General features: G+C 39.6%; 1 protein-coding gene across 1 annotated transcript; it reads right to left on the reverse strand.

Annotated features, from left to right (window-relative positions):
* Window positions 1-150: 150 nt before the first annotated feature.
* Window positions 151-11,531, reverse strand: LOC149321077 (uncharacterized). The gene is made up of 4 exons (XM_089504967.1): window positions 11,306-11,531; window positions 5,921-6,070; window positions 3,702-4,100; window positions 151-200 (listed from the first exon to the last, which is right to left on the reverse strand). Exons 1-4 carry the CDS (start codon window positions 11,529-11,531, stop codon window positions 151-153), a joined length of 825 nt encoding a protein of 274 aa, XP_089361093.1.
* Window positions 11,532-24,876: the final 13,345 nt, after the last annotated feature.

Raw genomic sequence — 24,876 nt, forward strand, 5'->3', positions numbered from 1 at the left:
ACACTCAGTGACAGCACCCCTAGTGATACCACTGTCTCTGGATCATAGTGATGTAACCATGTTTCATAATCAGTGATGAGTCATTTGGGGGGGGGGGAGTAGCACTAGATCACTCAAAATGCTGCAAAACACTCAATTTAATTCTGGTCATCATTCAAGCACTTCGGCATCCACTTGACTGACAGCTTCTGCATAGTGAACTGCTCAAGAATTATAAACTCAGTTCATTCGTGGAATACCTCTAATATTTCAGCGATTGTTTTAACTTGGATTCATTGATCTGCCAAAATCAGGTCAACAGTTTCAGAAGCAGACACTGTTGAAGGCCTCCCAGACCTCGCTTCATCTTCAGTCTTAAAGTCTTCATGTTGAAAGTTGGCACACCACTTCCAGTATATCAAAGTCCAATCTTTACCAGTGCATTCACATGTTATGATTATATAATGTGTTAACCAAGGTTTCTTGTTTAAGCCAGAAACTGTGTGGCAGAATATCAAACTCTGGCTTGTATTCCACATTTATTTATTTCCCACCCATTTTGTCAACTCCTGTTTAAATGGGCAGTTGGAGAAATGAGAAAAGTCATGGTTCTGGGTTTGGAATTTATAAGTCAACAATAAAACAGAGTCTAGAATGTGATTTCTCACTGGTTAACAAACTGTGGATTGTTAAGAGAGACATGTTTTCACATCATAGATCATTTTCTAACAATGGACTTGTGGACATGATTGATAGGTCACACTGGCACATGTCCTCTAGCTCTACTTTACAAAGATGTTAAACTGAGACTGAATTCTGTGAGTGGTGAGCTTTTGCTATTGTTCATGACTTGGTTTGTTCTCACTTTCATCTCATTCTGCTGATTCATTTGCTGCCTATTTGCCAAAGAGAAAAAAAGTACATAAATATTCTCATAAGAATAAAGGCATATCTAATTCTCTTAAAATAGAAACATAATCATTAGGCAGGTGTTCTGAAAAGGGTTAGTGTAGTGGTTTGAGTGCTGGACTACAGTTCTGAAGATCAGAGTTCAAATCCCCATTCAGCCATGGAAACCCACTGGGACAAGTCACATACTCTCAACTTCAGGGGGAAATCATGGCAAGACCTGTAATGAACAAATCTTTCTAGGAAAACCACATGAAAAGTTGTTCTAGGCTCGCCATGAGTTGGAAACAACTTGAAGAAGGCACAACTGAAAAAAGGGGGAAATTGAATTAACACCAAATCAGCACTAGATGGTGCTGGTTCATACAACAATCCACATAGGTTGTGCATCTGGTTTTGCATTTGCCAAAGAAAAAAAATTAAGTACATAAGCAGTCTCATAAGAATAAAGACAAATTCAATTCTTTTTGTGGGTTTTTTGGGCTATGTGGTCAGTTTATTCCTGACATTTCACCAGCATCTGTAGCTGGCATCTTCAGAGTATGCTTGCCTGGAAAATAGTTGGGTATATATATTGTGTGACTTGGGAAGGTAGGAGTGATTTGCATGTGTATTGTTCTGTTGCTAATGGCAGTCCTCAGGGTGTGAGGGTCTGCAAAAGAGGATTAGTGTCTGCTTGATTAATGCTTATTGTCTGCTGGGAAACCCCTGACCCTGAGAGATTTCTCATTTGCATCTTGCTATTTTTCAGGACTGGTAGCCAAACCTTGTTTACTTTAAGGGTTTCCTCTTTCCTTTTGAAATTGTCCAGGTGTTTGTGGATTTCAATGGCTTCCCTGTGCATCCTGACATGGTAGTTGTTGGCATGGTCCAGAATTTCAGTGTTTTCAAATAGTATTTTATGTCCAGGATGGTTTGTAACTTGTTCTGCTACTGCTGATTTTTCTGGCTGGCCCAGTCTGCAGTGTCTCTCGTGTTCCTTGATTCTTGTTTGCACACTGCGTTTGGTGGTCCCTATGTAGACTTGTCTGCAGCTGCATGGTATGCGGTAAACTCCTGCGGCTGTGAGAGGGTCTCTCTGGTCCTTGGCTGAGCGAAACATTTGCTGGGATTTTCTTTGTTGGTTTGTAAACCATTTAAAGGTTGTGCTTCCTCACCACTTTGCCTATTCTGTCTGTGACTCCTTTGATGTATGGTAAAAAATACCTTCCCTTTGGGTGGCTGCTTGTCTTCACTTCTCTGTGTTTTCCTGGGCCTGGCAGCCCTTCTGATGTCTGAGCTGGAATAACCATTGGCCTGTAGAACCCAGTCCAAGTGCTTTAGTTCATCTTCCAAGAAGTGGGGTTCACAGATGCGGTTTGCCCAGTCCACCAGTGTTTTGATTGTGTTTCTTTTTTGTCCTGGGTGATGGTTGGAGTTCTTGTGCAGGTATCTGTCTGTATGTGTGGATTTTCTGTATACTGTGTGACCCAAACGTTGGTTCGGTTTGCGGATGACTAGGACATCCAAGAATGGCAGTATTCCTTCCTCTTCTTTTGCTATAGTGAATTGGAAAAAGGTCAGCATTTTTTGAAGATGCCAACCACAGATGCTGTCAAAACGTCAGGAACAAACTCTTCTCGAACATGGCCACATAGCCCCAAAACCCCTCAGAAAACTATGTATGCCAACCATGAAAGCCTTCGATTTCAGCTTCAATTTAGTCATCTTGGCTTCCAGGGAGAGTTCAGCCTTCATTTGTTCTAGAACCCATTTGTTTATCTTTTTGGCCCTCCACAGTATCCTCAGCAATCTTCCCTGGCACCACATCTCAAATGAATTAATTTTCTTCCTATCTGCTTTCTTCACTGTCTAGATCTCATATCCATAAATGCTTATAGGGCTTGGACGATTCTAACTTTAGTGTTCAACTGTATATCTTTAAATTTTAGGATTTTGCCTAGTTTTTTCATAACTGCCCTTCCCATTCCAATCCTCCTCTGATAGCGTGACTGCAATCTCCATTCTAATCAATGTTTGATTCAAGATATGGGAAATCTTTAACTATTTTGATTTCCTCATTATCTAGGTTGAAATTATGTAAATCCTCTGTGGACATTATTTTTGATTCCTTTATATTTAACATAAGGCCTGCTTTTGCACTTTCTTCTTTGACTTTCTTTAGTGATTGTTTCAAATCTGTGGTGCTTTCTACTAGTAGTATGGTATCATCTGTATATCCTAGATTGTTGATGTTCTTTTCTCCTATATTCACTCCTCCTTATTCCTTGTCTAAACCTGCTTTACATATGATTTTTCTGCATGCAAGTTGAATAGATACAGTTATAAGATGCAGCTTTGTCTGACTCCTTTGTCAATTGAAAACCTTTCTTTTTCTTCATATTCTGTTCTTACAGTAGCCTCTTGTCCTTCTAGCTTACATAATACAAACAAACAAACAAACAAACAGAGGAAGCCATGCTGGTTCATGAATAATATTGTGAACTTCAATCTTATACAGCTTGGAAGTGTGGTGCACACATGTAACCATACATTTGGGAGCTTGCCATTTAGTTCAAGCTTTGGATTCTTGAATGCTTCCTCATGTAAACTGTCTGCTTACAGAAGAGGAGAACGCCAGAGAAAGGTCAGTCTCCTCAAGGTGTTCCATTTTCTGCCTATGAGGACTGTCCACCCATTCCAGTGAAGAAGAGTTTCAATTTCTAGCCTCCACCTTGTTGAGAGACATGGGTCAGTCCAGGTGATTTCCCCCCACCTCATTCTACTGAGAGTATAACTATACAAATCCATTGCACAGGTCCGTGCCTTCTTACCTCTGGTCACTGAAAGTTCCAGAAAACTGCATGCATCTTTCATGTTGTTAGATTTCACTGTGACTTGATATCTCCCAGCATCCTTCTCTTCTACATTCCAGATGATCAACCAGGCATTCATCATGACTGATACCTTCCACCGATGTACTGGCATCACCTCCAAAAAGAAGTGACAACGACTTTCCCACCATTGCTGTCCAGTCCTGGTTTGACTGCATGATCTCAGGTCATATTTGAGAAGGAAATCATCATCAGTTTTTTTGATATGATGCCAGTGGACCACAATGAAGTCCCAATTGGACTTTGTGACATCGATATCAATGGGAATGACTGCTGTTTGGTTGACCACTGCCGTGATGCGATCCTTCGGTGTATGGATGCAGATTTCAGAAGGAGTAGCTATGTGTCAAAGAAGGAAGAATAGCAAAGCTGAAATGGTTGTACCTGCCCTGCAGGAATAAAGCAGTTTCACACTTCTTTAACTGCCATGGCTCAATGCTATGCAAACTTGGGATTTGTAGTCTGTTGTAGGACCAGAGCTCTCAGACAGAGAAAGATAAATATTTCACAAAACTAATAATGTTTTCCCTTATTTAAAATTTCCCCTTATTGAAGCAGGTATACTTTTGGTTTCTACTTATTAGTCCTCTCTGCTAGTGGGTTTGGGGAACAGACAGTATTACTATTGAATCAATGCTTGATTTAAAAACATAAAAAGTGTATCCCCAGGTATACTCTTGGAGCCAGAAATTGTTCTTGGATTTTTAGAGGTTGAAGACTAGTGCTGAAACAACATCCCATTTTTTTTTCATTAAAAAAGATTTTTATACAGCTACACCTACATGCTGAAGTGGTTGTATGAACTAACCTTAGAAAGTGTTATAAGTTGGGAAGGAATCAACCACCATGAAGCATCCCTAGGATAGGGGTAGGGAGCTGAGAAGGAACTTGGTTTCACATCTGTCCCATTTTCCAATCCTTTCAAGCCACACTTGCCCATTTGCTTATTGAAACTAGAAATGACCACTTTGAGGTTTTTCCCCCTTGGGAAGGGGAAATGCTCTCTTAGACCCAAAAATTGATTATTGTGGGGAGGGAGTGGAATAGTCTTCAAATGGAGATTCAGTGTTGAGATCATGCTCTAGATATGCCATCCTTAATTGCTGTGCTTGAACATATGTGCGTTAAAGGATGATGACGGGATATGATATCATATTCATTGTGCTGGGAAAAGATTGTGCTCCCGAACCCTAGTATGTATAGGGGCCACCATGACTGCGCAGCCCCACCCACATGGGACGCACATCCATAACGCAAGAGCTGCACAACATCCGTATATCGCTGTAATGCTTTTGCGTCACTGATGTGCCACAGTGCACTAATGGTGCACTCGTGGCATTGGGTGTGCTCTCCTAAAAGAACCAATTTTTCCGGGTTCTTTTAGGTGTGGAGTGATGCTGTGTGGTTTGGCTGCTGCGGCGTCCCTCAGAAATAGAAAGGAGTAGCTGCAAATCGCCCTTTCAGGGCAGTTTGTACAACCCCTGAGTGAGAACGAATAATCCTCTCATTTTACCTTGAAAAAAAACTTATTTAGCTAAGGTTTCTCTTTTAATTTCCAAAAAAGAAGATAGTTTTTTTCTGTGTGCGTCTGAATAACTAGCTGTGAACAAATATGGCTGGTTCTTAATAGTACTTAATCAATCATCAAAGCTTAGGTTTTGGCCCAAAACCTCAGGGCATGGGGTGATCTTGAAGTGGCACAATTTGTGGTGGGATCTGGGGAGGGGAGGGGTTGAACTTGGACCCTGAACCCATTAAAGTTGCCCAACTCCAGGTGAATACAACAAAAATACCTTTGGTTAAAGGAGCTCTTCCCCAATGTTTTGTTGCCAGTATTTGTTACTGAGCAGTGTATGCTATGGGAGGCAATAATGTAGCCCTCCCAAAGTTATTGGACTATAACTCCCAGCAGTCCTAGCTAAGATACCCAATGTTGAGGAATGCTTGTAATTGTCATCCAATAGCTTCTGGGAGGCTCTATGTTTCCTCTTTCCCCACTATCCCTATTCATTAATGATCTGAGAACCTGTTGTAGAAACTGTTTAGTCAGCATGTCTTGAGCCTGTGAATGTTTTTATGTGAAGAAGAAATATGATTTTAAAAAACTCTTGTGGGAACACACTCAGTTGATAAGCACAGAGGCCCAGAACTGTACTTACATAAACACGAGGGACCCTCTTTCGTGCATGAATTTAGTTTGGGAAGTTTATGGAAATGGTCCAGTGTACTGCTCTTTTCTGAGCTGTTTAAATGTGTGGAGAAGATCACTGGATGTTGCATCAATGTTGTTCCAGAGGAGCCCTGAGAAGCTTAATGAAAGGGATTGTAAGTTAGAAAATAGCAATGGCACCAAGAGGACTAATATTAGGAAGCAACAGACATGTTATCTGGTGGAGTGCACAATTCCTTGAAATTTACTGTACTGTACAAATTTTATTTCTTGCTTGAGTTCAGTAAAATAATACCTACTATGGCCCACATATTTCACACCTGGGAAGGGGGTAAAAATTCAATTTCTCAGGAAGATAATTCTGTTTGAATATTATGCATTTGGTAACTTGCTTAGCAGTCCAAACTGACTCTCGGAACGTATAAAATTAAAATCCATGCACAATTTCACCACCACCTACACTTGTCTTTCCAATAAATCTTCAATTGTCTTTCCAATAAATCTAATAGTATAATATGAATTTTAAAGTTGCATTTTTCCTTCTTTGTAGAAAAATATGAACAAAGTAAACAGCTTTTAGTATATGATTATGAAAGCATAATTGAACATGATGGCTAATATGACCACTGATATACCTTCATAAATGCTTTATGGCCAGATAACAATATATTTTATACCTTATACAAAGCAACAATAAGCCGAATCAGGTAATGAAATGAGCATTTCAAGGGTTTTTTTTATCTGCAATTTTTAAAAACACTCTCAAAATCAGTTTCTCTGGCAATGCGTGATTTGATACTCTGCCTTGCTAAATCAACAAGTTGGAATGGAGAGACAGTTTTTGATGTCTCTCAGATCCAACTTGTTGATTTAGCTGTAGCTGGATTTGTCAACAATATTCTCAAACTAATACAAACATTTGGAAATATTGGGGAAAGTGTCTGCTGTCCTTTCTTCGGTTTTGCCTTTCTTTTTGTTGTTTGCTGTCATTTCTGCCATCCTGATTTGTGAGGATACATTTTAAATGGATGGTTTTAAAAAAGAACATGTCAAATTTGGTCCTGATAGATATAAAAATATATGTTATGCAATGAAATCCTTACTGGTTACAGTGTCAGTGTGAGCTATGATCAACAACCAGAATTCAAGTGTCTAGAAACCAAAACACACTGCAGAAATAATCCAGTTTGAGACCTCTTTAACTGCCCTGGCTCAGTGCTAGAGAATTGTAGTTTATTATAGCACCAAAGGTCTCTGACAGAGAAAACTAAATGTCTCACAAAACTGCAGTTCCTAGAATTCCCTAGCAATGAGCCAGGGCAGTTAAAGAGGTCTCAGACTGGATTATTTCTGCAGTGCACTTTGGATCTAAGTGAAGAAACCCCATTTCACGAGGTGAAATGATCCATTCATTTTAAAGGAAAAATAGATAGATCCCTGAAAAAAGCCCCAAAAGCTACATATTTGCTAACTTTTGTAAAATAATGCAATGGAAGGAGACTGCGAGATGGTGTTCTGTTTGGTTTTTGTTTTGTTTGTTTTTAAAGAAGGGGCATGGAGGTAGATCGGGGCACATGGTGTTCGGTCGCCATGCCCCCACTCTGCCTGCACACCAGCATTTATAGCTGGTCTGTTGAGAGCCATAGATATGTAGGATAGATATAATCATCATTCAAGTTCTAGGTTCTTCTTTTAAGAGGGAGATAACAAAGATACAGTCGGCCCTTGCCTTATGTGGGGGATCCGTTCTGTACCCCACCTCATGAGGCAAATTCCATCTATGCTCAAGCCCCATTAGAAATAATGGGACTCGTGCGCGGTGGCGCGGGGTGCCATGGGCATGCGCACCAATTCATTTGAATGGGATGCTCCGCCCCATGCTCCCCACGCGCTCCCCGCAGCTTGAGCATGTATGCTCAAGACCGTGTAAAGCGGTCTGTAATTTCCTTTTTAAAATAAACTTTATTGATTTAAAAGAAACATAGAATTACTGGTCTAACAAAGAGACAATTAACAAATATCAGATACATATACAAATGAATTCACTCACATATATGGTATCAAAACACAATGGCAAAATTCCAACAGACAACTTTAAAAAACAACACCAATAGACAACTTCAAATAAAAACTTCCAAATCTATAATCACGGCTATTGCAGTCCTATAACATTTTTCTCTTAATTTGAGTTTGGATCTTATAAAAAATGTTTTTACTATTCTTTATATTCAAAACACATTTACCCCTGACCGTTTTGGATTCGAGTTATTCTCATAGTTACATACATATATTTTCTGTATATCTCTACCCAATGTTTAATCCATATAATAATTTCTACATTACAGTTTTATAGTATAACTTTCTCATAGCAAGATACATTATATTTTGAGTATAAAATTTGTACATTTGCTTGTCTTTCATATGTTTCCTATCCTTTTCCATTTATTTTGGTTTTTGACTCCCAAAGACTTTATTATTATCATTATTATTATTATTATTATTATTATTATTATTATTATTATTGCGAAGATCCTGGTCCATGCCCTAGTGATCTCACGACTTGATTACTGCAACATCCTCCTGGCTGGGCTTCCTCTTTCTCACCTCCGTCCTTTAATCTCTGTTCAGCATTCAGCTGCACGCATTATCACTTCCACCCACCGCTCTGACCATATCTCTCCTGTGTTGGCATCCCTTCACTGGCTCCCATTCCCTTTCCGCATTCAGTATAAGCTCCTACTGTCGATATTTAAAGCCCTCCATGGACTGGCCCCTCCTTACTTATCAGACCTTCTTTCTCCTCACCTTTCCACTCGGGCCCTCCGTTCTAGTAGTCAAGGTCTGCTGTCTCAGCCCAGGATTTCCTCTGCCCCATCCCGGATTCGCCCCTTTTCACTTGCTGCCCCTCACTCCTGGAACCTTCTTCCCCCACAAGCAAGAGCCATCACTTCTTTAACCAGCTTCAAAACGGAGCTGAAAACCATCCTGTTCAGAGAAGCCTTCCCAGGCATTGCATAATTGTCGCTTACTATTTGATGATCTTTTGGTGCCTGTTTATCAAACCATTTCCTGTATTGCTATGTACTGTATATGCATTTTCCTACTTGAAAGTATGTAGTTCCCCTGGATAATAATTACCCATCCATTATGAAGCCAAGCCCTCCCTCCAGTCCATTTGCCTTGGTCCAGGCCTTGGAGGTAGAGAGGAACTGCTGGACCTCTTACCCTTTCCCTCCACCACTCCCTTCTCCTTCTGTGTCATGTCTTTTTAGATTGTAAGCCCGAGAGCAGGGAACCGTCTAACTAAAAAGATTGCATGTACCGCGCTGTGTAAATTTACAGCGCTTCATAAATAAAGATTAATAATAATAATAATAATTAATTGGACGATTCCCTGCCCTCAGGCTTACAATCTAAAAGGACGAGTGGTGGTGGGGAAGGGGCCTCTCTAGTAGGATAATACATATAAAATACATAGCAATATAGGAAATGATTCAATAAAACAGGCAACAAAGGAACATCAAATAGCAAGCGACAATTATGCAATGCCTGGGAAGGCTTCTCTGAACAGGATGGTCTTCAACTCCGTTTTGAAGCTGGTTAAAGAAGTGATGGCTCTTGCTTGTGGGGGAAGAAGGTTCCAGGAGTGAGGGGCAGCGAGTGAAAAGGGGTGAATCCGGGATGGGGCAGAGGAGATCCTGGGCTGAGACAGCAGACCTTGACTACCAGAACTTTTCATACATTCCATCAGGGATAGCTGATCATTTGTAAATTTTCCTAATGCATCAGATTTAATCATATATGTTTATTTATCATTTTCCATTAAATCATGTATTTTCCAAATCCAGTCCATTAAGTTTGGTGTTCCCTCTTCCTTCCACCTTCTTGGTATTCTTGCTACACGAAGCATATAAAATAAAAATTTCCCATTACTAGTCAGTCTATCCTTACTAATTGTGCATAACAGAAAGACCTCAGGATCTTTACTTGCAGTATTTCTTACACTGTTTTTCGAATTAATCCCCAATATTCTCTTTCTACTGGACAAGACCACCACATATATATCATGGTGCCCTTCTCCTTTGTTTACTTCCAACACCTATCACTGGAGTTTTTATACATATGGGATAGTCTGTTTGGGGTTAGATACCATCTGTATTGCATTTTGAAGTATTGTTCTCTCAAATTTATTCATATATTTATATATTTGGAGTATTTATACAGCACTCCAGCCACAAAGGCTCTCAGAGCTGCTTAGAAATAGACATTTTCCTGCCCTCAGGCTTACAATCTAAAAAGACATGACATAAAAAGAGAAGGGAAGGTCAGTGGGGAAGGGGATCAAGACCAGTGGTTCTTCTCTCCATCTGAGGCCTGGACCATGGCAGATGGACTGGAGATAAGGCCTTCTTCTTAGTCTAGGCCCAATGGAACTGTGCCTGACTCTCTTCTTCTGAGGCCGGATGGTATGAAATGCACTTGAGGGAGGGCTCTTCTTCATTGTTCATGCAGACCATGTATTTTAATCTTTTCTGCTAGTTCTTTTCCCATTCCTCCATTAAGATGACCTGGCTTGGGTCCAGACAATTTGAGAGATTGTACCTCCCCATACGAAGCTCTGAGAGCCCTAAAATCTGCAGGAGAAGGCTTTCTCTCTATCCCACCAAGATCACAGGCTTGCCTAGTGGGGACATGAGAGAGAGCCTTCTTGGTGGCTGCTCCCACCCTCTGAAAGGCCCTTCCCTCTCTCTCCTGGTCTTTCACCAGCAAGTAATACATTTTTATGCAGGCAGGCATTTTGTATATAATGTATAGCAAGCCAGTTTGTATAGAGCAGGTGGATTTCTAATTTGTTTTTATTTTTTGTATATTTTATGTGCTTTTATACTGGGTGTTTTAATTGTTTTGAATTTTATTGAAATTTTAAATGTTTTATCGGTGAGCTGCCTTGGGTCCCTCTGGGGGAAAAAGTGGCATATCAATGAAATAAATGAATAAATAAATAACATATTTTCATCACAATCCCTGGCCTATTTGGTCACGCACTCTTTCATAGATTCTGCCTCCATCTCTATTTTTAATAATTCTTCATAAAGCTTAGAGATTCTCTTTTTATCCTCTCCTAATAATATTATTTCTAGGTTTGTTTTCCTTCCCCTATTCCATATAATTTCTTGTCCACTTTAAACCTTTCTGATAGGGAATTTCGGATGTGTTCAGGGGTGGATTGATGATAATGGATTTAGGAGTTAGAAGTTACATAATGATCAGGTTATTAACCCACTGAAGGAGGGCTTTGTTCCTAAAGTTGATGTGCCACGTTTTCTAGTCTGTGATAGATGATACCAAAAGTAACAGAATAAGATGTACTTACCTAGAAAAATGACAAGGATCAAGGCTATAGTTAGCATGACAATTCCGACCAATGAAACACCAAGGCCAATTTTCCACCAGAGAAGATTGGAGGACACATCTATGGGATTGAAATTCATGGTGAATATCAGCCATAGCTCTCTTTCCACTAAATGTACATCATAACAGTTAGAGGCCTGAAAGCTCCAGTGCTTTGTGAAAGGCATACTGTATTGCCCCAGCGACATTGTAGCCACACATTAAAAACTTGTTGAGAATTTTCACACTGATGGACACACAAGGTTTTCAAGAGAAGGATACTTTAGGAACAAATTTGAAATCAGAAGATAATCAAATGATTGGTGATATTAAATTTCTTATATATGATTGGAAAATGTAAGATAAGCAAACAAATGTTTTGCAGTATGTAAAGTTGTGTCCTTGATTTTGTTCTTTTCCCTCCTTCTTTATTAGTGTATGTTTTTTTGTTTTTTGTTAACATTATGGTGTATGTTTTACATTTTGTTTAATAAAAAAAAAAAGATCAACACACCAAACAACCCTGAGAATGCCTTCTGAACTTTTTCTTGTTAATTCAATAAGCTCTCTATAAATAAGCTCTCTTCTCATTCGGAAGGCTTCACAAAAGAGTCTGGAGTAACAAACACTTGAGGCGAAGCACAAAAATCAGTTTGTATAGAGCCATTGTACTGTCTATTCTCCTCTATGGGTCTGAAACATGGGTCACCTATCGCCAACACCTACGACTCCTTGAACGCTTTCATCAGCGCTGTTTACGCACAATTCTAAACATACACTGGACTGACTATGTGACAAATGTTGCTGTCCTCGAGCAAGCAGGGATCACCAGCATTGAGGCCATGCTATTGAGGACGCAGCTGCGCTGGGCAGGACACGTTTCTAGGATGAAGACCATCGCCTCCCCAAAATAGTATTCTATGGTGAACTCGCCACGGGCCAGCGTAAGAGGGGCGCCCCAAAGAAGAGATACAAGGACTCCCTGAAACAACATCTCAGGCTTGGCCAGATAGATCACCAACAATGGTCCTCCCTGGCCTCTCATCGGGAGGCATGGAGACGCACTATCCATGACGCTGCAGCCTTCTTCGAAAGCTCACGCCGAACGAGCCTCGAAAAGAAACGACAATGCCGAAAGAACCGCAACCTGGAAACATCACCCAAGGAGACTTTCTGTTGTGCTTACTGCAACCGGACCTGTTTATCCCGAATTGGCCTTTTTAGTCACCAACGTGCTTGTACAAAGCGCGGGATGAGTCCTTCCTGAATCTTCGTTCGCGAAGCAAAGCCAGAGAGAGAAAACATGAAGGGAAGGGAATTTAATCTAGTCTGCAGATGATCTCAGTCCAGCTGTGCAGAGCACCATCCTGGGAGTGAGGGACATACCTCCCATGCTGCTAGGCTTCATAACATGAGCAGCGATACATGAGAAACCACACTGTTATCCCTGATCAGTGATTGAAGATAACAGTAGATCCTACTCTACCACACTTGTGGGCCCAATTGGCATATGAGAACATGAAGACACATATTGTGATGTGCTAAAGAGGTAGGCTGGTACAGTGCCAGTGGTTGACATGCCCAGGCATTTCCCAGAGCCCCTATTCTACCTGAGTTTTCAAAGTCAAGAATGAGGTCAAGTATCACCTTACTCATTTCTTCTGAATTTAAAGTTTGGTGCCTGAGGGCAAGGCTAAATATGACCTTTGTGTTGTTTTTCTGACAGTGTTCATCAGATTTTTGTTTAACAAATAGCTAGGGGGGATCTTTCTTAAGTCTATGGAGTGATAAGGAGGAGTTTCTTTAACTCTTTACCTTTTGATTCTGATAAGAACCAAGACCTTACCATGACTGCTATTTGCAATGAAGGAAAGCTCTTACTGATACCAATGGGAATGTTTTACTCATTGCAAACAACAAATTGAGGTGTGTATGTGTCTTATAATCACAACAGCAAAAAGTTAAACCCCCTCCCTGTGATAAATCAGCTACAAAAAAACTGAACAGTATGACAAACATAACTGAACACTAGAATCACCCTACTGTATACACTCGCAAGTTTTTGTTTTTAAAAAATGTTTTCTTCTTTTTTATTAATATTTTTAAATTTTACAATACAAATTGTTACACTTTCTTTATACAAATATATGTTTTAACACTTTACTTATTTTATACTAAAAATCACCTCAGTGCACCCCTTCCCTGGAGCCATTCCCATCCATATACTCCAACCAAAATTTTAATTCATCTCGGGAAGGTAATTTTCCATCTTCTTTTCTTAATACTTTTCCAATATTTTTTTCCATATTTCATCAAAATCATTTATTTTCCATAATCCTTTCTTCACATTCAATGTACATATTAATTTATCATTAATCGCTATTTGCCAGACTTCTTTAAACCAATCCTCCAGTTCCACATTTAGTTTCGTTTTATAACTTCTTGCTATAATTAATCTTGCTGCTGTAAGCAAATTTGTTACAAGATTTCTTTCTTCTTTTTTCCATTCTACATCATTATACAGTGATAACAATACTATTTCCCAATTTTTTTAACATATTTACATTGCTACCACATATGTATATATAATCCCACCTCTCCAACAATATTTTGAATTATTCTTATCTATATTAAGTAATCTTACCGGTGTTAAGTACCATTTCCAGATCAGCTTATAATAATTTTTCTTAATTAGTACCGATAGATTTTTCAAATGTTTTTGTTCCCAAATTTTATTCCATTCATTTTCACAAAATTTACATCCTAATTCTTCTTCCCATATCTCTTTCTAAATATTTTATTTCTTTTCTTTTATTCTCCATTAATATTTTATACATTTTGCTAGTTATTCCTTTCATACGTTCATTTTCCTTTAGTTCTTTTCCTTTCTGAATTATTTGTTCAAATTGAGTATATTTTTTCTTTTCTATATTCTTTTTCTTCCAATTTTTGAACCATTGTTCTATTTGCATATATTGAAACCATGACATTTTTATTCCCCTAAGTTTCTCTTTTATATTTCCTCTTCCTATTTTTAATTCTATCCAATTTTCTATTTTATGTATCTTCCTTTTCTTTAATTCCTTATCTAATAAATTTCTTAATTTTGGGGGGAATGACTTTACCATTATTATTGGTACTATCAATGAATTTTCATTCAATAATTTTTTTTTAATATTAATTCCATATTTCTAGTATATTTTTCATAAGTGGGTTTTCAATTTCTTTCCTACTAAATTCTTTAAGGAAAATATTCCCTGTTTTCATATGTATTTCTTTTTTGCCTGTTTCCAACCAGTCCAGATCTGATATACTTAACATACCTTCTATTACATATCTTCCTTGACTGGCCTCATAATATCCCTTTATATTAGGGAGGCCTAACCTTCCCTTTCTCTGGGATCTATACCAAAATTGCTTATTTACTCTAGTTCTTTTTCCTCCATTATAATATTCATTTACTAATTGTTGCCACTTATTTAATTCAGCTTCTGATATTTTTAATGGTATCATTCTAAATTAAAAAGAAATAATTTTGGTAAGATTTTCATTTTAACTAGCGCTATTCTTCCAAACCATGATAGTTGGATTTCCTTATATTCTACCAATTTGTTTTCAGTTTCTTTCCGTAATCTGACCAAATTTTCACTTCTATATATCTTTCATAATGTTTGTTCCTAAATATTTGATATTACATTTTATTCTTATTTCTAAATCTATAGATCTTTCATAATATTTGTTCCTAAATATTTGATATTACTTTTTATTCTTATCTCTAAATCTTTTTGTTTCACAAACTCTAATTCTTCTTCTTTTGTATAGCTGAATAACATCATTTCTGATTTATTCCAATTAATCTGAAGTCCTGTCATCTTGCCAAATAAGTTCAGATGTTCTTTTATTTTTCCCATTTTCTCTTTTAAATCTTTAATAGTTAATAAAGTATCATCAGCAAATAAACTAATTTTATGTTTTCCCCCCAGTCCTATTCCTTCCAGATTTTTATCCTTCCTTATAACATTTGACAGCATTTCTATCACCATTGCAAATAATATTGGTGAAAGCAGGCATCCTTATCTTGTTTTCTTCTAATGATTTCCCAATCTTGTCTTTCTGCAGACGAAGGCTGCATCTGCACTGCAGAAATAATCCAGTTCAACACCACTTTCTTTGCCATGGCTCCATCCTATGGAATCCTGAGATTTATAGTTTGTTGTGGTATGAGAGTTCTCTGCAAGAGAAGGATAAACGTCTCACAAAACTACAATTGTCAGAATTCTATAGTATAGTACAATTGTCAGAATTCCATGGCAGTTAAAAACTGTGTCAAACTAGATTATTTCTGCAGTGTGGATGCAGCCAAAATCTCACATCAAATGTTTATTCAGAATGCAACAATTCAGATTTTTAAAATTTGAGAAATGCTGTACTTTAAAACACATTTTAATGCACTGCTGATGTTTAAGAATGAGGCAAATCTGGGGAGGAGAAAATTCAGATATTAAAATTTGAAAAATACTGTACTTTAAAACAAACACCTTTTTTTAATGACGTGGTGATGTTCAAGACAATGAAAACCAAGTCTTTAAAGTCCCTCCCACACATCAAATACTGTAAAAACAAAAAAAGAGGATGACTCAAGGACAAGGTTCTTTCCAATGTCAAGTTCCTTCTAAGTCATGTCTAAGTCTTGATTTAAAAAAAAAAAAAACTTCCTCCAATTTAGTGCAAGGCTCTGATTTTTTTTTAAAAGAGAAAATCAAACTAACCGGAAGAACAATAAATCAATACCTTTGTTCTCAATATTGTGTTGTGGCCTTGCATACGTTTCCCGTCTTCCTATGTCTATATTCATATATCCATCTTCATCCTCCATTTTCTGGAGCTAGTCTTCAGCCTTACTTGCAAGTGGGAGAGTCTGCAGAAGAAGAACCAGCAGTTCCTTGAAGTCTTTAAAACTATAAGCCAAGCACAACTACAGAAATGAGTTTAAAGGAACAACTTGCTGCTTGGTGGGACCACAGTTCATCTATGTGAAATCTATTGGAAGATTTTTGCATTCTCTTCCCCCTCCTTAGAAAGATAGGGATTTCCCGTATGCAAACTCATCTCCCTCTCTCTCTCACTCAGAATAACCATTTTACTTAGGTCACTCCCCTTTTAGGACTAACAGACTTTCTCTCTCAAGATTTCCTCCTGAGCTGTTTGGTTTTCCATCTTCCTCCTCTCTCAATTTTCTTTGGAAAGATGATGAGATAAATATTTCTCTTTACCTGAACTATTTACTAGTTGGATTAAGATGTCGCCTTATGTGTAAATATAGATTAAAGCCATTGTTTTAAACTGTAAACTACAGTGGGCCCTCAGTATCTGTGGGGGATCCGTTCCGGATCTCGCTGCATATACCAAAATCCGTGGATGCTCAAATCCCATCGTCCTCAATGGTGGCCCAGCCATGCGACTATGCCACCACCATTACAGTCAATGGGACTTCACCTAATGCATCCTCCCTCCCTCCCTCCTTTCACCTGAGGTAGCAGCAGCTGGTGGCAAGGAACCTCTGCCTCCACTACAGTCGCTGCCACTTCTTCCTCATTCTCCTGCCTCCTTTGCCCTCTTCCTCCTGTTCCTCCTCCTCCTCCCCCTCTCACCTCTTGCTTTGCCCTCCTCCATCTCCTCCTGTGCAATTCAGGCTTGCCATCCAAGGATGCTTAAATCTTCAGATGGCAAGTCTGCAGATACAGAGGGCCCCACTGTATGTGTTTGTTGTTTTGTGGAGTCTGGAGCTGTACAGATCACCCTTTTACTCTGCAGCCTGATCCGGCCTCTGGAGAGTACAAAAAGGAGCTGCAAATAGTAGGTCCTTTTTGTGCCCTGCAAGGGGTGCCATAGCTGTGACAGATGCAGCCCTGGAGGGGAGTCATGATGGCATGCGCTGTGTGGACCGGCGTGTGCCAAAATGGCGCCCTGGTGGTGGGGATAGGGCATCCAGCATGTGGATACTGGGCCCTAACTGTCCACAGCTGTTACAAAGTGCCGATCTGTATAGGGCCTCAGTCTCAGTTCTTAGGGAAGCATAGTTAGGCAAAGGCAAATTTCTGCTACTAATTTAAAGCCAGACTCTAAAAGGCTTGGCTTTCATATTTTGATATTTAAATATTTTTGTTTCCTTAAAAAGGCTGAAGCCTATAGGAAACTTAAATTACCCTACAAAATCTGTATTCAGGATGATTCATTGGTTAAAACTAGAACAGACCCCTTGGTGACCAGATCTGGGTTGTAAATGTCACTAGTTAATTAATAGGAAAAAGAAGAAGAAAAAATCAACCTTTCACAGGCTCCGATATCCCACGCTTGAGCAATGGAGTTTATTCCAACCTCACTGCTTTCATCCACTTTTCCTTTCCTTTCCAGCCTGTAGAAAGCAAAAGACTTCAGGGCTTTGAAACAACCTTTAGAGAGGAGATCAGATTACTCTATCGGGAAACAAATGGACAAGATAATCTGTGCTTACTGGTTCTCCTGCTTAAACAATTATTTGAAAGGTATGGAAGCAATTTCTGCATAAACATGAACTACACGGTCCCAAGATGGGGCTATGAATCCTTATCTCTTTCGATATTCTGCTTCTCTGCTCTACTGAGAAGACTTTATTGTTGTGTGCTTCTTCAAGTCATTTCTGACCTATCGTGATCCTAAGGCAAACCTATCCTAAAGAGCCTTGGCAAGATTTAGTCAGAGAAGGTTTGCCATTGCCTTCCTCTGAGAGGAAGTGTGTCTTGCCCAAGGTCATCCAGTAGGTTTCCATGGCTGAGTGGGGATTTGAACTCTGGTCTTCAAAGCTCAACACTTAAACCACCACATTGCGCTGGCTCTCATTGAGAAGGCTGCTATGAGGTTATTATTTGAATAAAACTGGGAGAGTAGGGATAGGTGCAACTTGTATATTTAATTTAGGGTTCCAGGTTCTGACTAGGCTACCTGCTCCACTGATAGTGTGGAAGAGCAATCCTAGAGTATTGCAGATATTACACAAGCCTTTATATGGCTTTAAGCAAACATCATGGAGACTTCAAATCAGCCATACACACATACACTGTTGTATCTAGCTACTGGAGTCATAAGAATATAAGAAAAAACACAGAGGGATCAAACCTCAAATTTCCCTCATTATCCCACATTGCTGACAGAATTACTCTGGAAAGTCCTCAAGCAGGGGCGATGAATCATTCAGGGGTGGGGAATTGTTTCTGATCTCCACACTGAATTTAAATTTGAAGCTCAACTTAAGCCAAGGGGCCAAGGGCAGAGCAGGGAGGGCCAAAGCAAGATAATCAGACATAATGCTTGCTAATTTGGAAATTTCCTCACCAAGTGCGCAACTCGGTTTTAGGTTAACAGCTGTCTTGACTGAAAAGCACAGCTCAGTTGCACACAACAGCTTTCCTGTCTGGAAAACACAGCTTAGTATTGATAAGAGATAATAACAGTGGGAGGTTCTTGAGGGCTTGTGAATATGTGGGACATATCAAGAAATTCCCTATTGCTGTTGTTCTTTTTATTTATATCCAACTTTCTCTCCAGAAACAAGTTATATAGTACATACAAAGCATACAATTATTATTATTATTAACCTTTATTTATAAAGCGCTGTAAATTTACACAGCGCTGTACATACAATCTTTTTAATTGGACGGTTCCCTGCCCTCAGGCTTACAATCTAAAAAGAGACACGACACAAAAGGAGAAGGACAAAAGGACAAGTATAAACATAGAAAAATGGACTCAAACTAGCAACAATATAGCAAACTGATAAAATACAACTTTGATTTCAAACAATATAGCACTCTTTTAAAAGTCCTTTCTTTAAAACCATCCAATTCTCAAATGCCGATTGGAATAAAAATGCCATTACTTGTTGATAGAGGGACAGTAAGTATGCGGGGAGGTCATTCTAGCCTCCCTAGAAAGGGATTTCCATAGCCTTGGTGCAGCCATCAAGGAGGACCTACTTTGTGTCTGCACTGGACATGCCTGGAAATGTGGTGGGATTGACAGAAGCATCTCATTCCAGAATCTCATGGTCCTGAAAGGCTCATATCAGGAGATGAAGATAGCCATTTACTTTGGAATTAAGCTGGATAGGAGTTATGCTCTATAGGCGTTATAAACAAACAATCAAGCAATCACTTTGAATTGTGCCTGGAAACATATCAGTAGCTAATCAAAGACATAGCTGTCTTAGTCTTGATCAATATGCAAAAAGATGTTGTAGCAGCCTGAGAATAACTGAGAGAAAGATATTTGTAGCATAACCTTTGTGTGTGTGTATCTTCCCCCAAGAAACATAACACAGATTGGAAGGAAGGTACAAAACCTTGCCACAAATCCATATGCCGACTTTGCACACATCTACACTGGAAAAATCACCACAGGTCCCAATTACATCACCCACAATATTAGAGGAACTTGCACTTGTTCAACCTCTAATTTGTGATATATGCCATCGCATCGATAGTTAATAGTGAAGTAGATTTAGGTCCAAAATACACTGCAGAAACAATTCAGTTTGTGACTGCTTTAAGTGCCCTGGCTCAAAGCTAGAGATTTCTGGGAATGGTAGTTTTGTGACACATTTAGCCTTCTCTATCAGAGAGCTCTGGTGCTATAATAAAATACAATTCTGAGGAATCCCTAGCACTGAGCCTGGGCAGTTAAAGCAGTTTCAAACTGGATTATTTTTGCAGTGTGTTTTGGACCTTAGTCTATGAAAGCTTGTGCTGCAAACGTCTTTCACTCAGTCTCACAGGTGCTGCACTTTACATAGTGCAGCTATGGAAGTCCTTTGCAATATTATATGGTCCCCCAATTATATGGCCTCTACTCTCATCCCTAGTAAACAATATTCACAGGGAGGCGCCCTCTAAAAATAGCAAAGTCATTGCTGGACTTACCTTTGGACATTTGTCTGTCCTTCCTTTTGATTCCATCCAAGCCAATGGTATCTCTCAGTAGTGAATTATCTAACCATACATGAATTACTGATGACACAAGGAAGAGCTTAGCAGACTTCAGTATGAGAAAACTTAAACCTGTACAGAGTGCTTGTTGTGTAATTTTTCCAGTCTCATCTCAACCAAGCAAGCCGGTTTATGCTGCTGGTTGACATTGTACTGCCATTTCCCAGCAGTGGGTTTAGAGAAGCTAGGATGGTAATTAAATCCAGAGAGGTGCTTATGGTTATCAGCTTGTAAAAGGATCCTGCCTTTAAATTCTAAAGGTGAGAGGGGGATTTTAGCATCATCATTTTTGTGTATCAGGAAGCTGTGTATTTCTAAAAAACACTACACACTCCATAGGCAATAGCTCTGATGGCAACACAGTATAGTATAACACAATTTAAATTTAAATTTGTAATAACATCAAGGCTGATAAATAATCATAAAATCAGGACTAATACATTAAGGGCTAATACCGTTTTACTTTTTGTGGAACATAAAACAATACACAGTATGATCTATACTTTCCAACATTTCACAGATGAAACTGGGACACAAACAGTATCAAAGCAATATCAAAGTTTGGTCAAGATGGCAAAGGTTATTGAGGACATCACACAGGCTAAAAGAGGCTGCAGCAGTTTACTGCAGCCTCCTGGTCTCCCTGCTGAGTGGAGTGCAAACTAATTTTAAACTTTGAACTCAGAGAGCATCTACACTGTAGAAATAATACAGTTTGACTTCACTTAAAGGGCTGTAGCTCCATCCTATGGAATCTTGGGATTTGTTGTTTTACAACTTCTTTAGCCTTCTCTGCCATAGAGTGCTGCTGCCTCGCAAAACTACAGATCTGAGGATTATGTAGGATGGAGCCATGGCATTGGTGTTAATCTGCACTATTTCTACAGTGTAGATGCACCCTGTTCACAGCAGATGAAGCAAGGTGAGGACAAAGGGATAAAACAGGAGGAAAGGAGATGAACTGTGACAGTTTAAAAGCAGCTGAAAAGTGGTATAATAGATGATTTCAAATGATTCAGACTAACCTCTTAAACTGCAAACTTTTCCGCTCTGTAGCTGGCACAAATACAACTAAGGCTGTATTATCGGTATGGAGTAAATTTCAGTTTTTTTAATGCGGTCTCTTTTCTCATTTGCTTGCAGCTTGTATTTGCTGCCTGATTGTTTTTTCCTAGCATACAGATTTACGTGTCATAATTATGACTGCACTCTAGGTAAAGAGGCATAATTAATGAATTAACTTATTTAATAGCCATTAAATTAGTGGGAATTTGCATACTGTAATCACTACGTATTTTGGGGGGTCGGGAATGAAAGAAATAATGTCAAGCTAATTAACAGTGGCATGAAGATTAAAGGCAAACCTCATATCTATGCAACTCCACAAAGCAATGTCGGAATTACTGGCATTTCGGGTCTCCAGTGCAGGTAGGAAAAAGTGCTGTTCTTGATTCAGAACACTATATTATTAGAAAACTGCAAATGTGAGAGAGCACATACTGCATAATAGTGTGTTGTGGAGGTGCTTGAGAGAGAAAAGGGGGAAGGAATCCCAGTGAACCTACCCAAAAGGGCAAGACCCCCCTTCTCCCCCACCTTACTGAGTTAACTGAGTGCAAGCTATTTTTTTTCTTTTTACTTTGAGCTCAGTTTGCAGCAATTGAAACAAGCCAAGAACAAAGGAGGGAAGTGTGGGAGGAGATGAGAGGGAAAATGGGATGTTTTAAAAGCAGCTGAAAAATTAGGACATCAGAAGATTGATCAGAGCTAGCCCTGATGGAATGGAACTGTTGGAGGATATGGCATTACCCAGTTTCCTAGTTTTTGTCCAGAATCTAGGACAGGGGTAGGCAACCTTTTTGAGCCGTGGGCCAGGTTGCTGTCCTTCAGAAAGCTGGGGGGCCGGAGGCAAAAAATAAATAATTAAATAATTTTTTAAAAAATTAAATAAATAAATAAACTGGGACAAATGTAGGACAAATTTTTGAATGGAGGACACTTTTAAAAAATGGAGGACATGCTAAAAATTTGATGATTTTTTAAAAAAATGTTAATATAAATGCACGTTTCTGAGGCTTCTATAGACAATTGCCCCCCCTTGCCCCCTTGTGTGAGAGGCCAAAGGCCCCGGCGGCAATCAGTGGCAGGACCGGGCTGGGGCCGGTCCCAAGGCCTCGCCTGGCCAGATTCGGCCCGTGGGCCGTAGGTTGCCTACCCCTGATCTAGGAATTCCACCTGCTGCCTGCTTGTACCATTTGCTGCCTTGGATTCCATGTTTTCATTTTATAAAAAGCAAGTCTCAAGATACAGCCAAGATAGGGAACAAAATGTGTACCCACAATGCTGATGCAGTGACTTATTGCAGGTGTTTGTCCTGGCCTGCCCCACACCTCCTATTCCCAAAGACCAGTGGCATCTCCTGGTTGGGAATTAAGACCGACGCACTCAACCTTCTTGTGACAGGAGTGTTCTCATGAGGAAACCACTGCCGCCATAGGGAATTGGGGCTGGTTGTGCTCACCCCTTCCACTTGTGGAAATACAGCCTTATCGGGTGTTACCCCTCTTCTGGAGTGTCACCAGTGTGGGCCACAATACTGCAGCCCCCTAATGACACCACCACTGAAAACAGCAAATGTATTCCACAAGCACTGAGGAACAGACCAAAGATGGTGAGATAAAGACTTACTGCCACAATTGTTTGCTCCACAAACACTGACTTTCATATGATTGGGGCAGAAGGGGAGTTTGCCACATGGGTGAAAATTGGCCCTTTGCGCTCTTTAGTCACCCATGCTTCTCAGCATGGGATACTCAGGTGTTATTGCAAGCAAGATTCCCAGAAGTCAAAAGAATGACCAAGAGTAAGGAATTTGGGGAGTTGCAGTCCTACAACCTCTACAAACAAAAAAATTATGATCCATGAGTCTAAGTGGATCATTGAATTGATTGATTGAAGCCTTCCATAATTGAACAGTGGTATATCAAGAGCCAGCATGGTTGGAGTGTTGGACTAGAACCTGGAAGACCAGGGTTTGAATCCCTGCTTGAGGAAGTCACTCTTTCTCAGCCTCAAAGAAAGGCTAAGGCAACCCCCTTCGATAAAAATATATTGTAAAGAAGGTCATAGAATCATAGGATCATAGAATGATAGAGTTGGAAGAGACCGCAAGGGCCATGCAAGAAATCTAAATCAAAGCATACATGACAGATGGCCATCTAGCCTCTGTTTAAAGACCTCTAAGGAAGGAGACTCCACTACACTCCAAGGGGGTGTGGTTCACTGTCAAACAGCCCTTACTGTCAGGAGATTCCTCCTAATGTTGAGGTGGAATTTCTTTTCCAGGAGCTTGCATCCATTGCTCCGGGTACTAGTCTCTGGAGCAGCACAAAACAAGCTTGCTCCCTCCTCCATATGACATCCCTTCAACTATTTAAACAGGGCTATCATATCACCTCTTAACCTTCTCTTCTCCAGGCTCAGCATCCCCAGCTCCCTAAGTCGTTCCTCATAGGGAATGGTTTCCAGACCCTTCACCATTTTAGTCGCCCTCCTTTGGACATGCTCCAGTTTCTCAACATCCTTTTTAAATTGTGGTGCCCAGAACTGGACACAGTATTCCAGGTGGGGCCTGAGCAGAGCAGAATAGAGTGGCACTATTATTTCCCTTGATCTCTAGGCACTATACAGTAGACCCTTGTTATACGCTGAGGTTTGGTTCCAAGATCCCCCGTGTATAACAAAATCTGTGTATGCTCAAGTCCCATTAAATATAATGAGATAGCAAAATGGTGTCCCTTATAAAATATGGAAAATCAAGGTTTTGATATTTGAAATTTGTACTTTTTTTGAACATTTTCAAACCATGTATGCTTGAATCCGTGTATAAAAAAACTGTGTATAAGAAGGGCCAACTGTACTTCTATTGATGCTGCCTAAAATCGCATTGGCCTTGTTAGCTGCCACATCACAATGTTGACTCATGTTCAATTTGTCTGGCATGACTTCTTTCTCTGAAACCCATGTTGACTTTTTGTGATTATGGAATTGCCATCTAAATGTTCACAGACTCTCTGTTTAATGATCTGCTCCAGAATCTTTCCTGGTATTGATGTCAGACTAATTGGACGATAACTGTTTGGATCCTCTTTCTTCTCCTTTTTGAAGATGGGGACAACATTTGCCCTCCTCCAGTCTGCTGGCACTTCTCCTGTTCTCCAGGAGTTTTCAAAGATTATTGCCAATGGCTCCGATATTACATTTGCCAGTTCTTTTAATGCTCTTGGATGTAGTTCATCTGGTCCTGGAGACTTAAATTCATTTAGGTTAAACAGGTATTCCTATACTATCTCTTTACTTATTGTGTGCTGAAATTCTCCTGTTCTGTCCTCTGCTCCATTATCCTCAGGTTGAGCACCCTTTTCCTTTTTTGACAACACTGAGGCAAAGAAGGTGTTGAGTAATTCTGCCTTTTCTCTGTCCTGTTATAGATTCATCGTAGGGTGGCCATCAGTTGGAAATGACATAAAGGCAC

This window comes from Sceloporus occidentalis, unplaced genomic scaffold, assembly GCF_023333645.1.
Source record: "Sceloporus occidentalis isolate IW3139 unplaced genomic scaffold, rSceOcc1.0.p SCAF_1, whole genome shotgun sequence".
In the NCBI taxonomy this organism is placed as follows: Eukaryota; Metazoa; Chordata; class Lepidosauria; order Squamata; family Phrynosomatidae; genus Sceloporus; species Sceloporus occidentalis.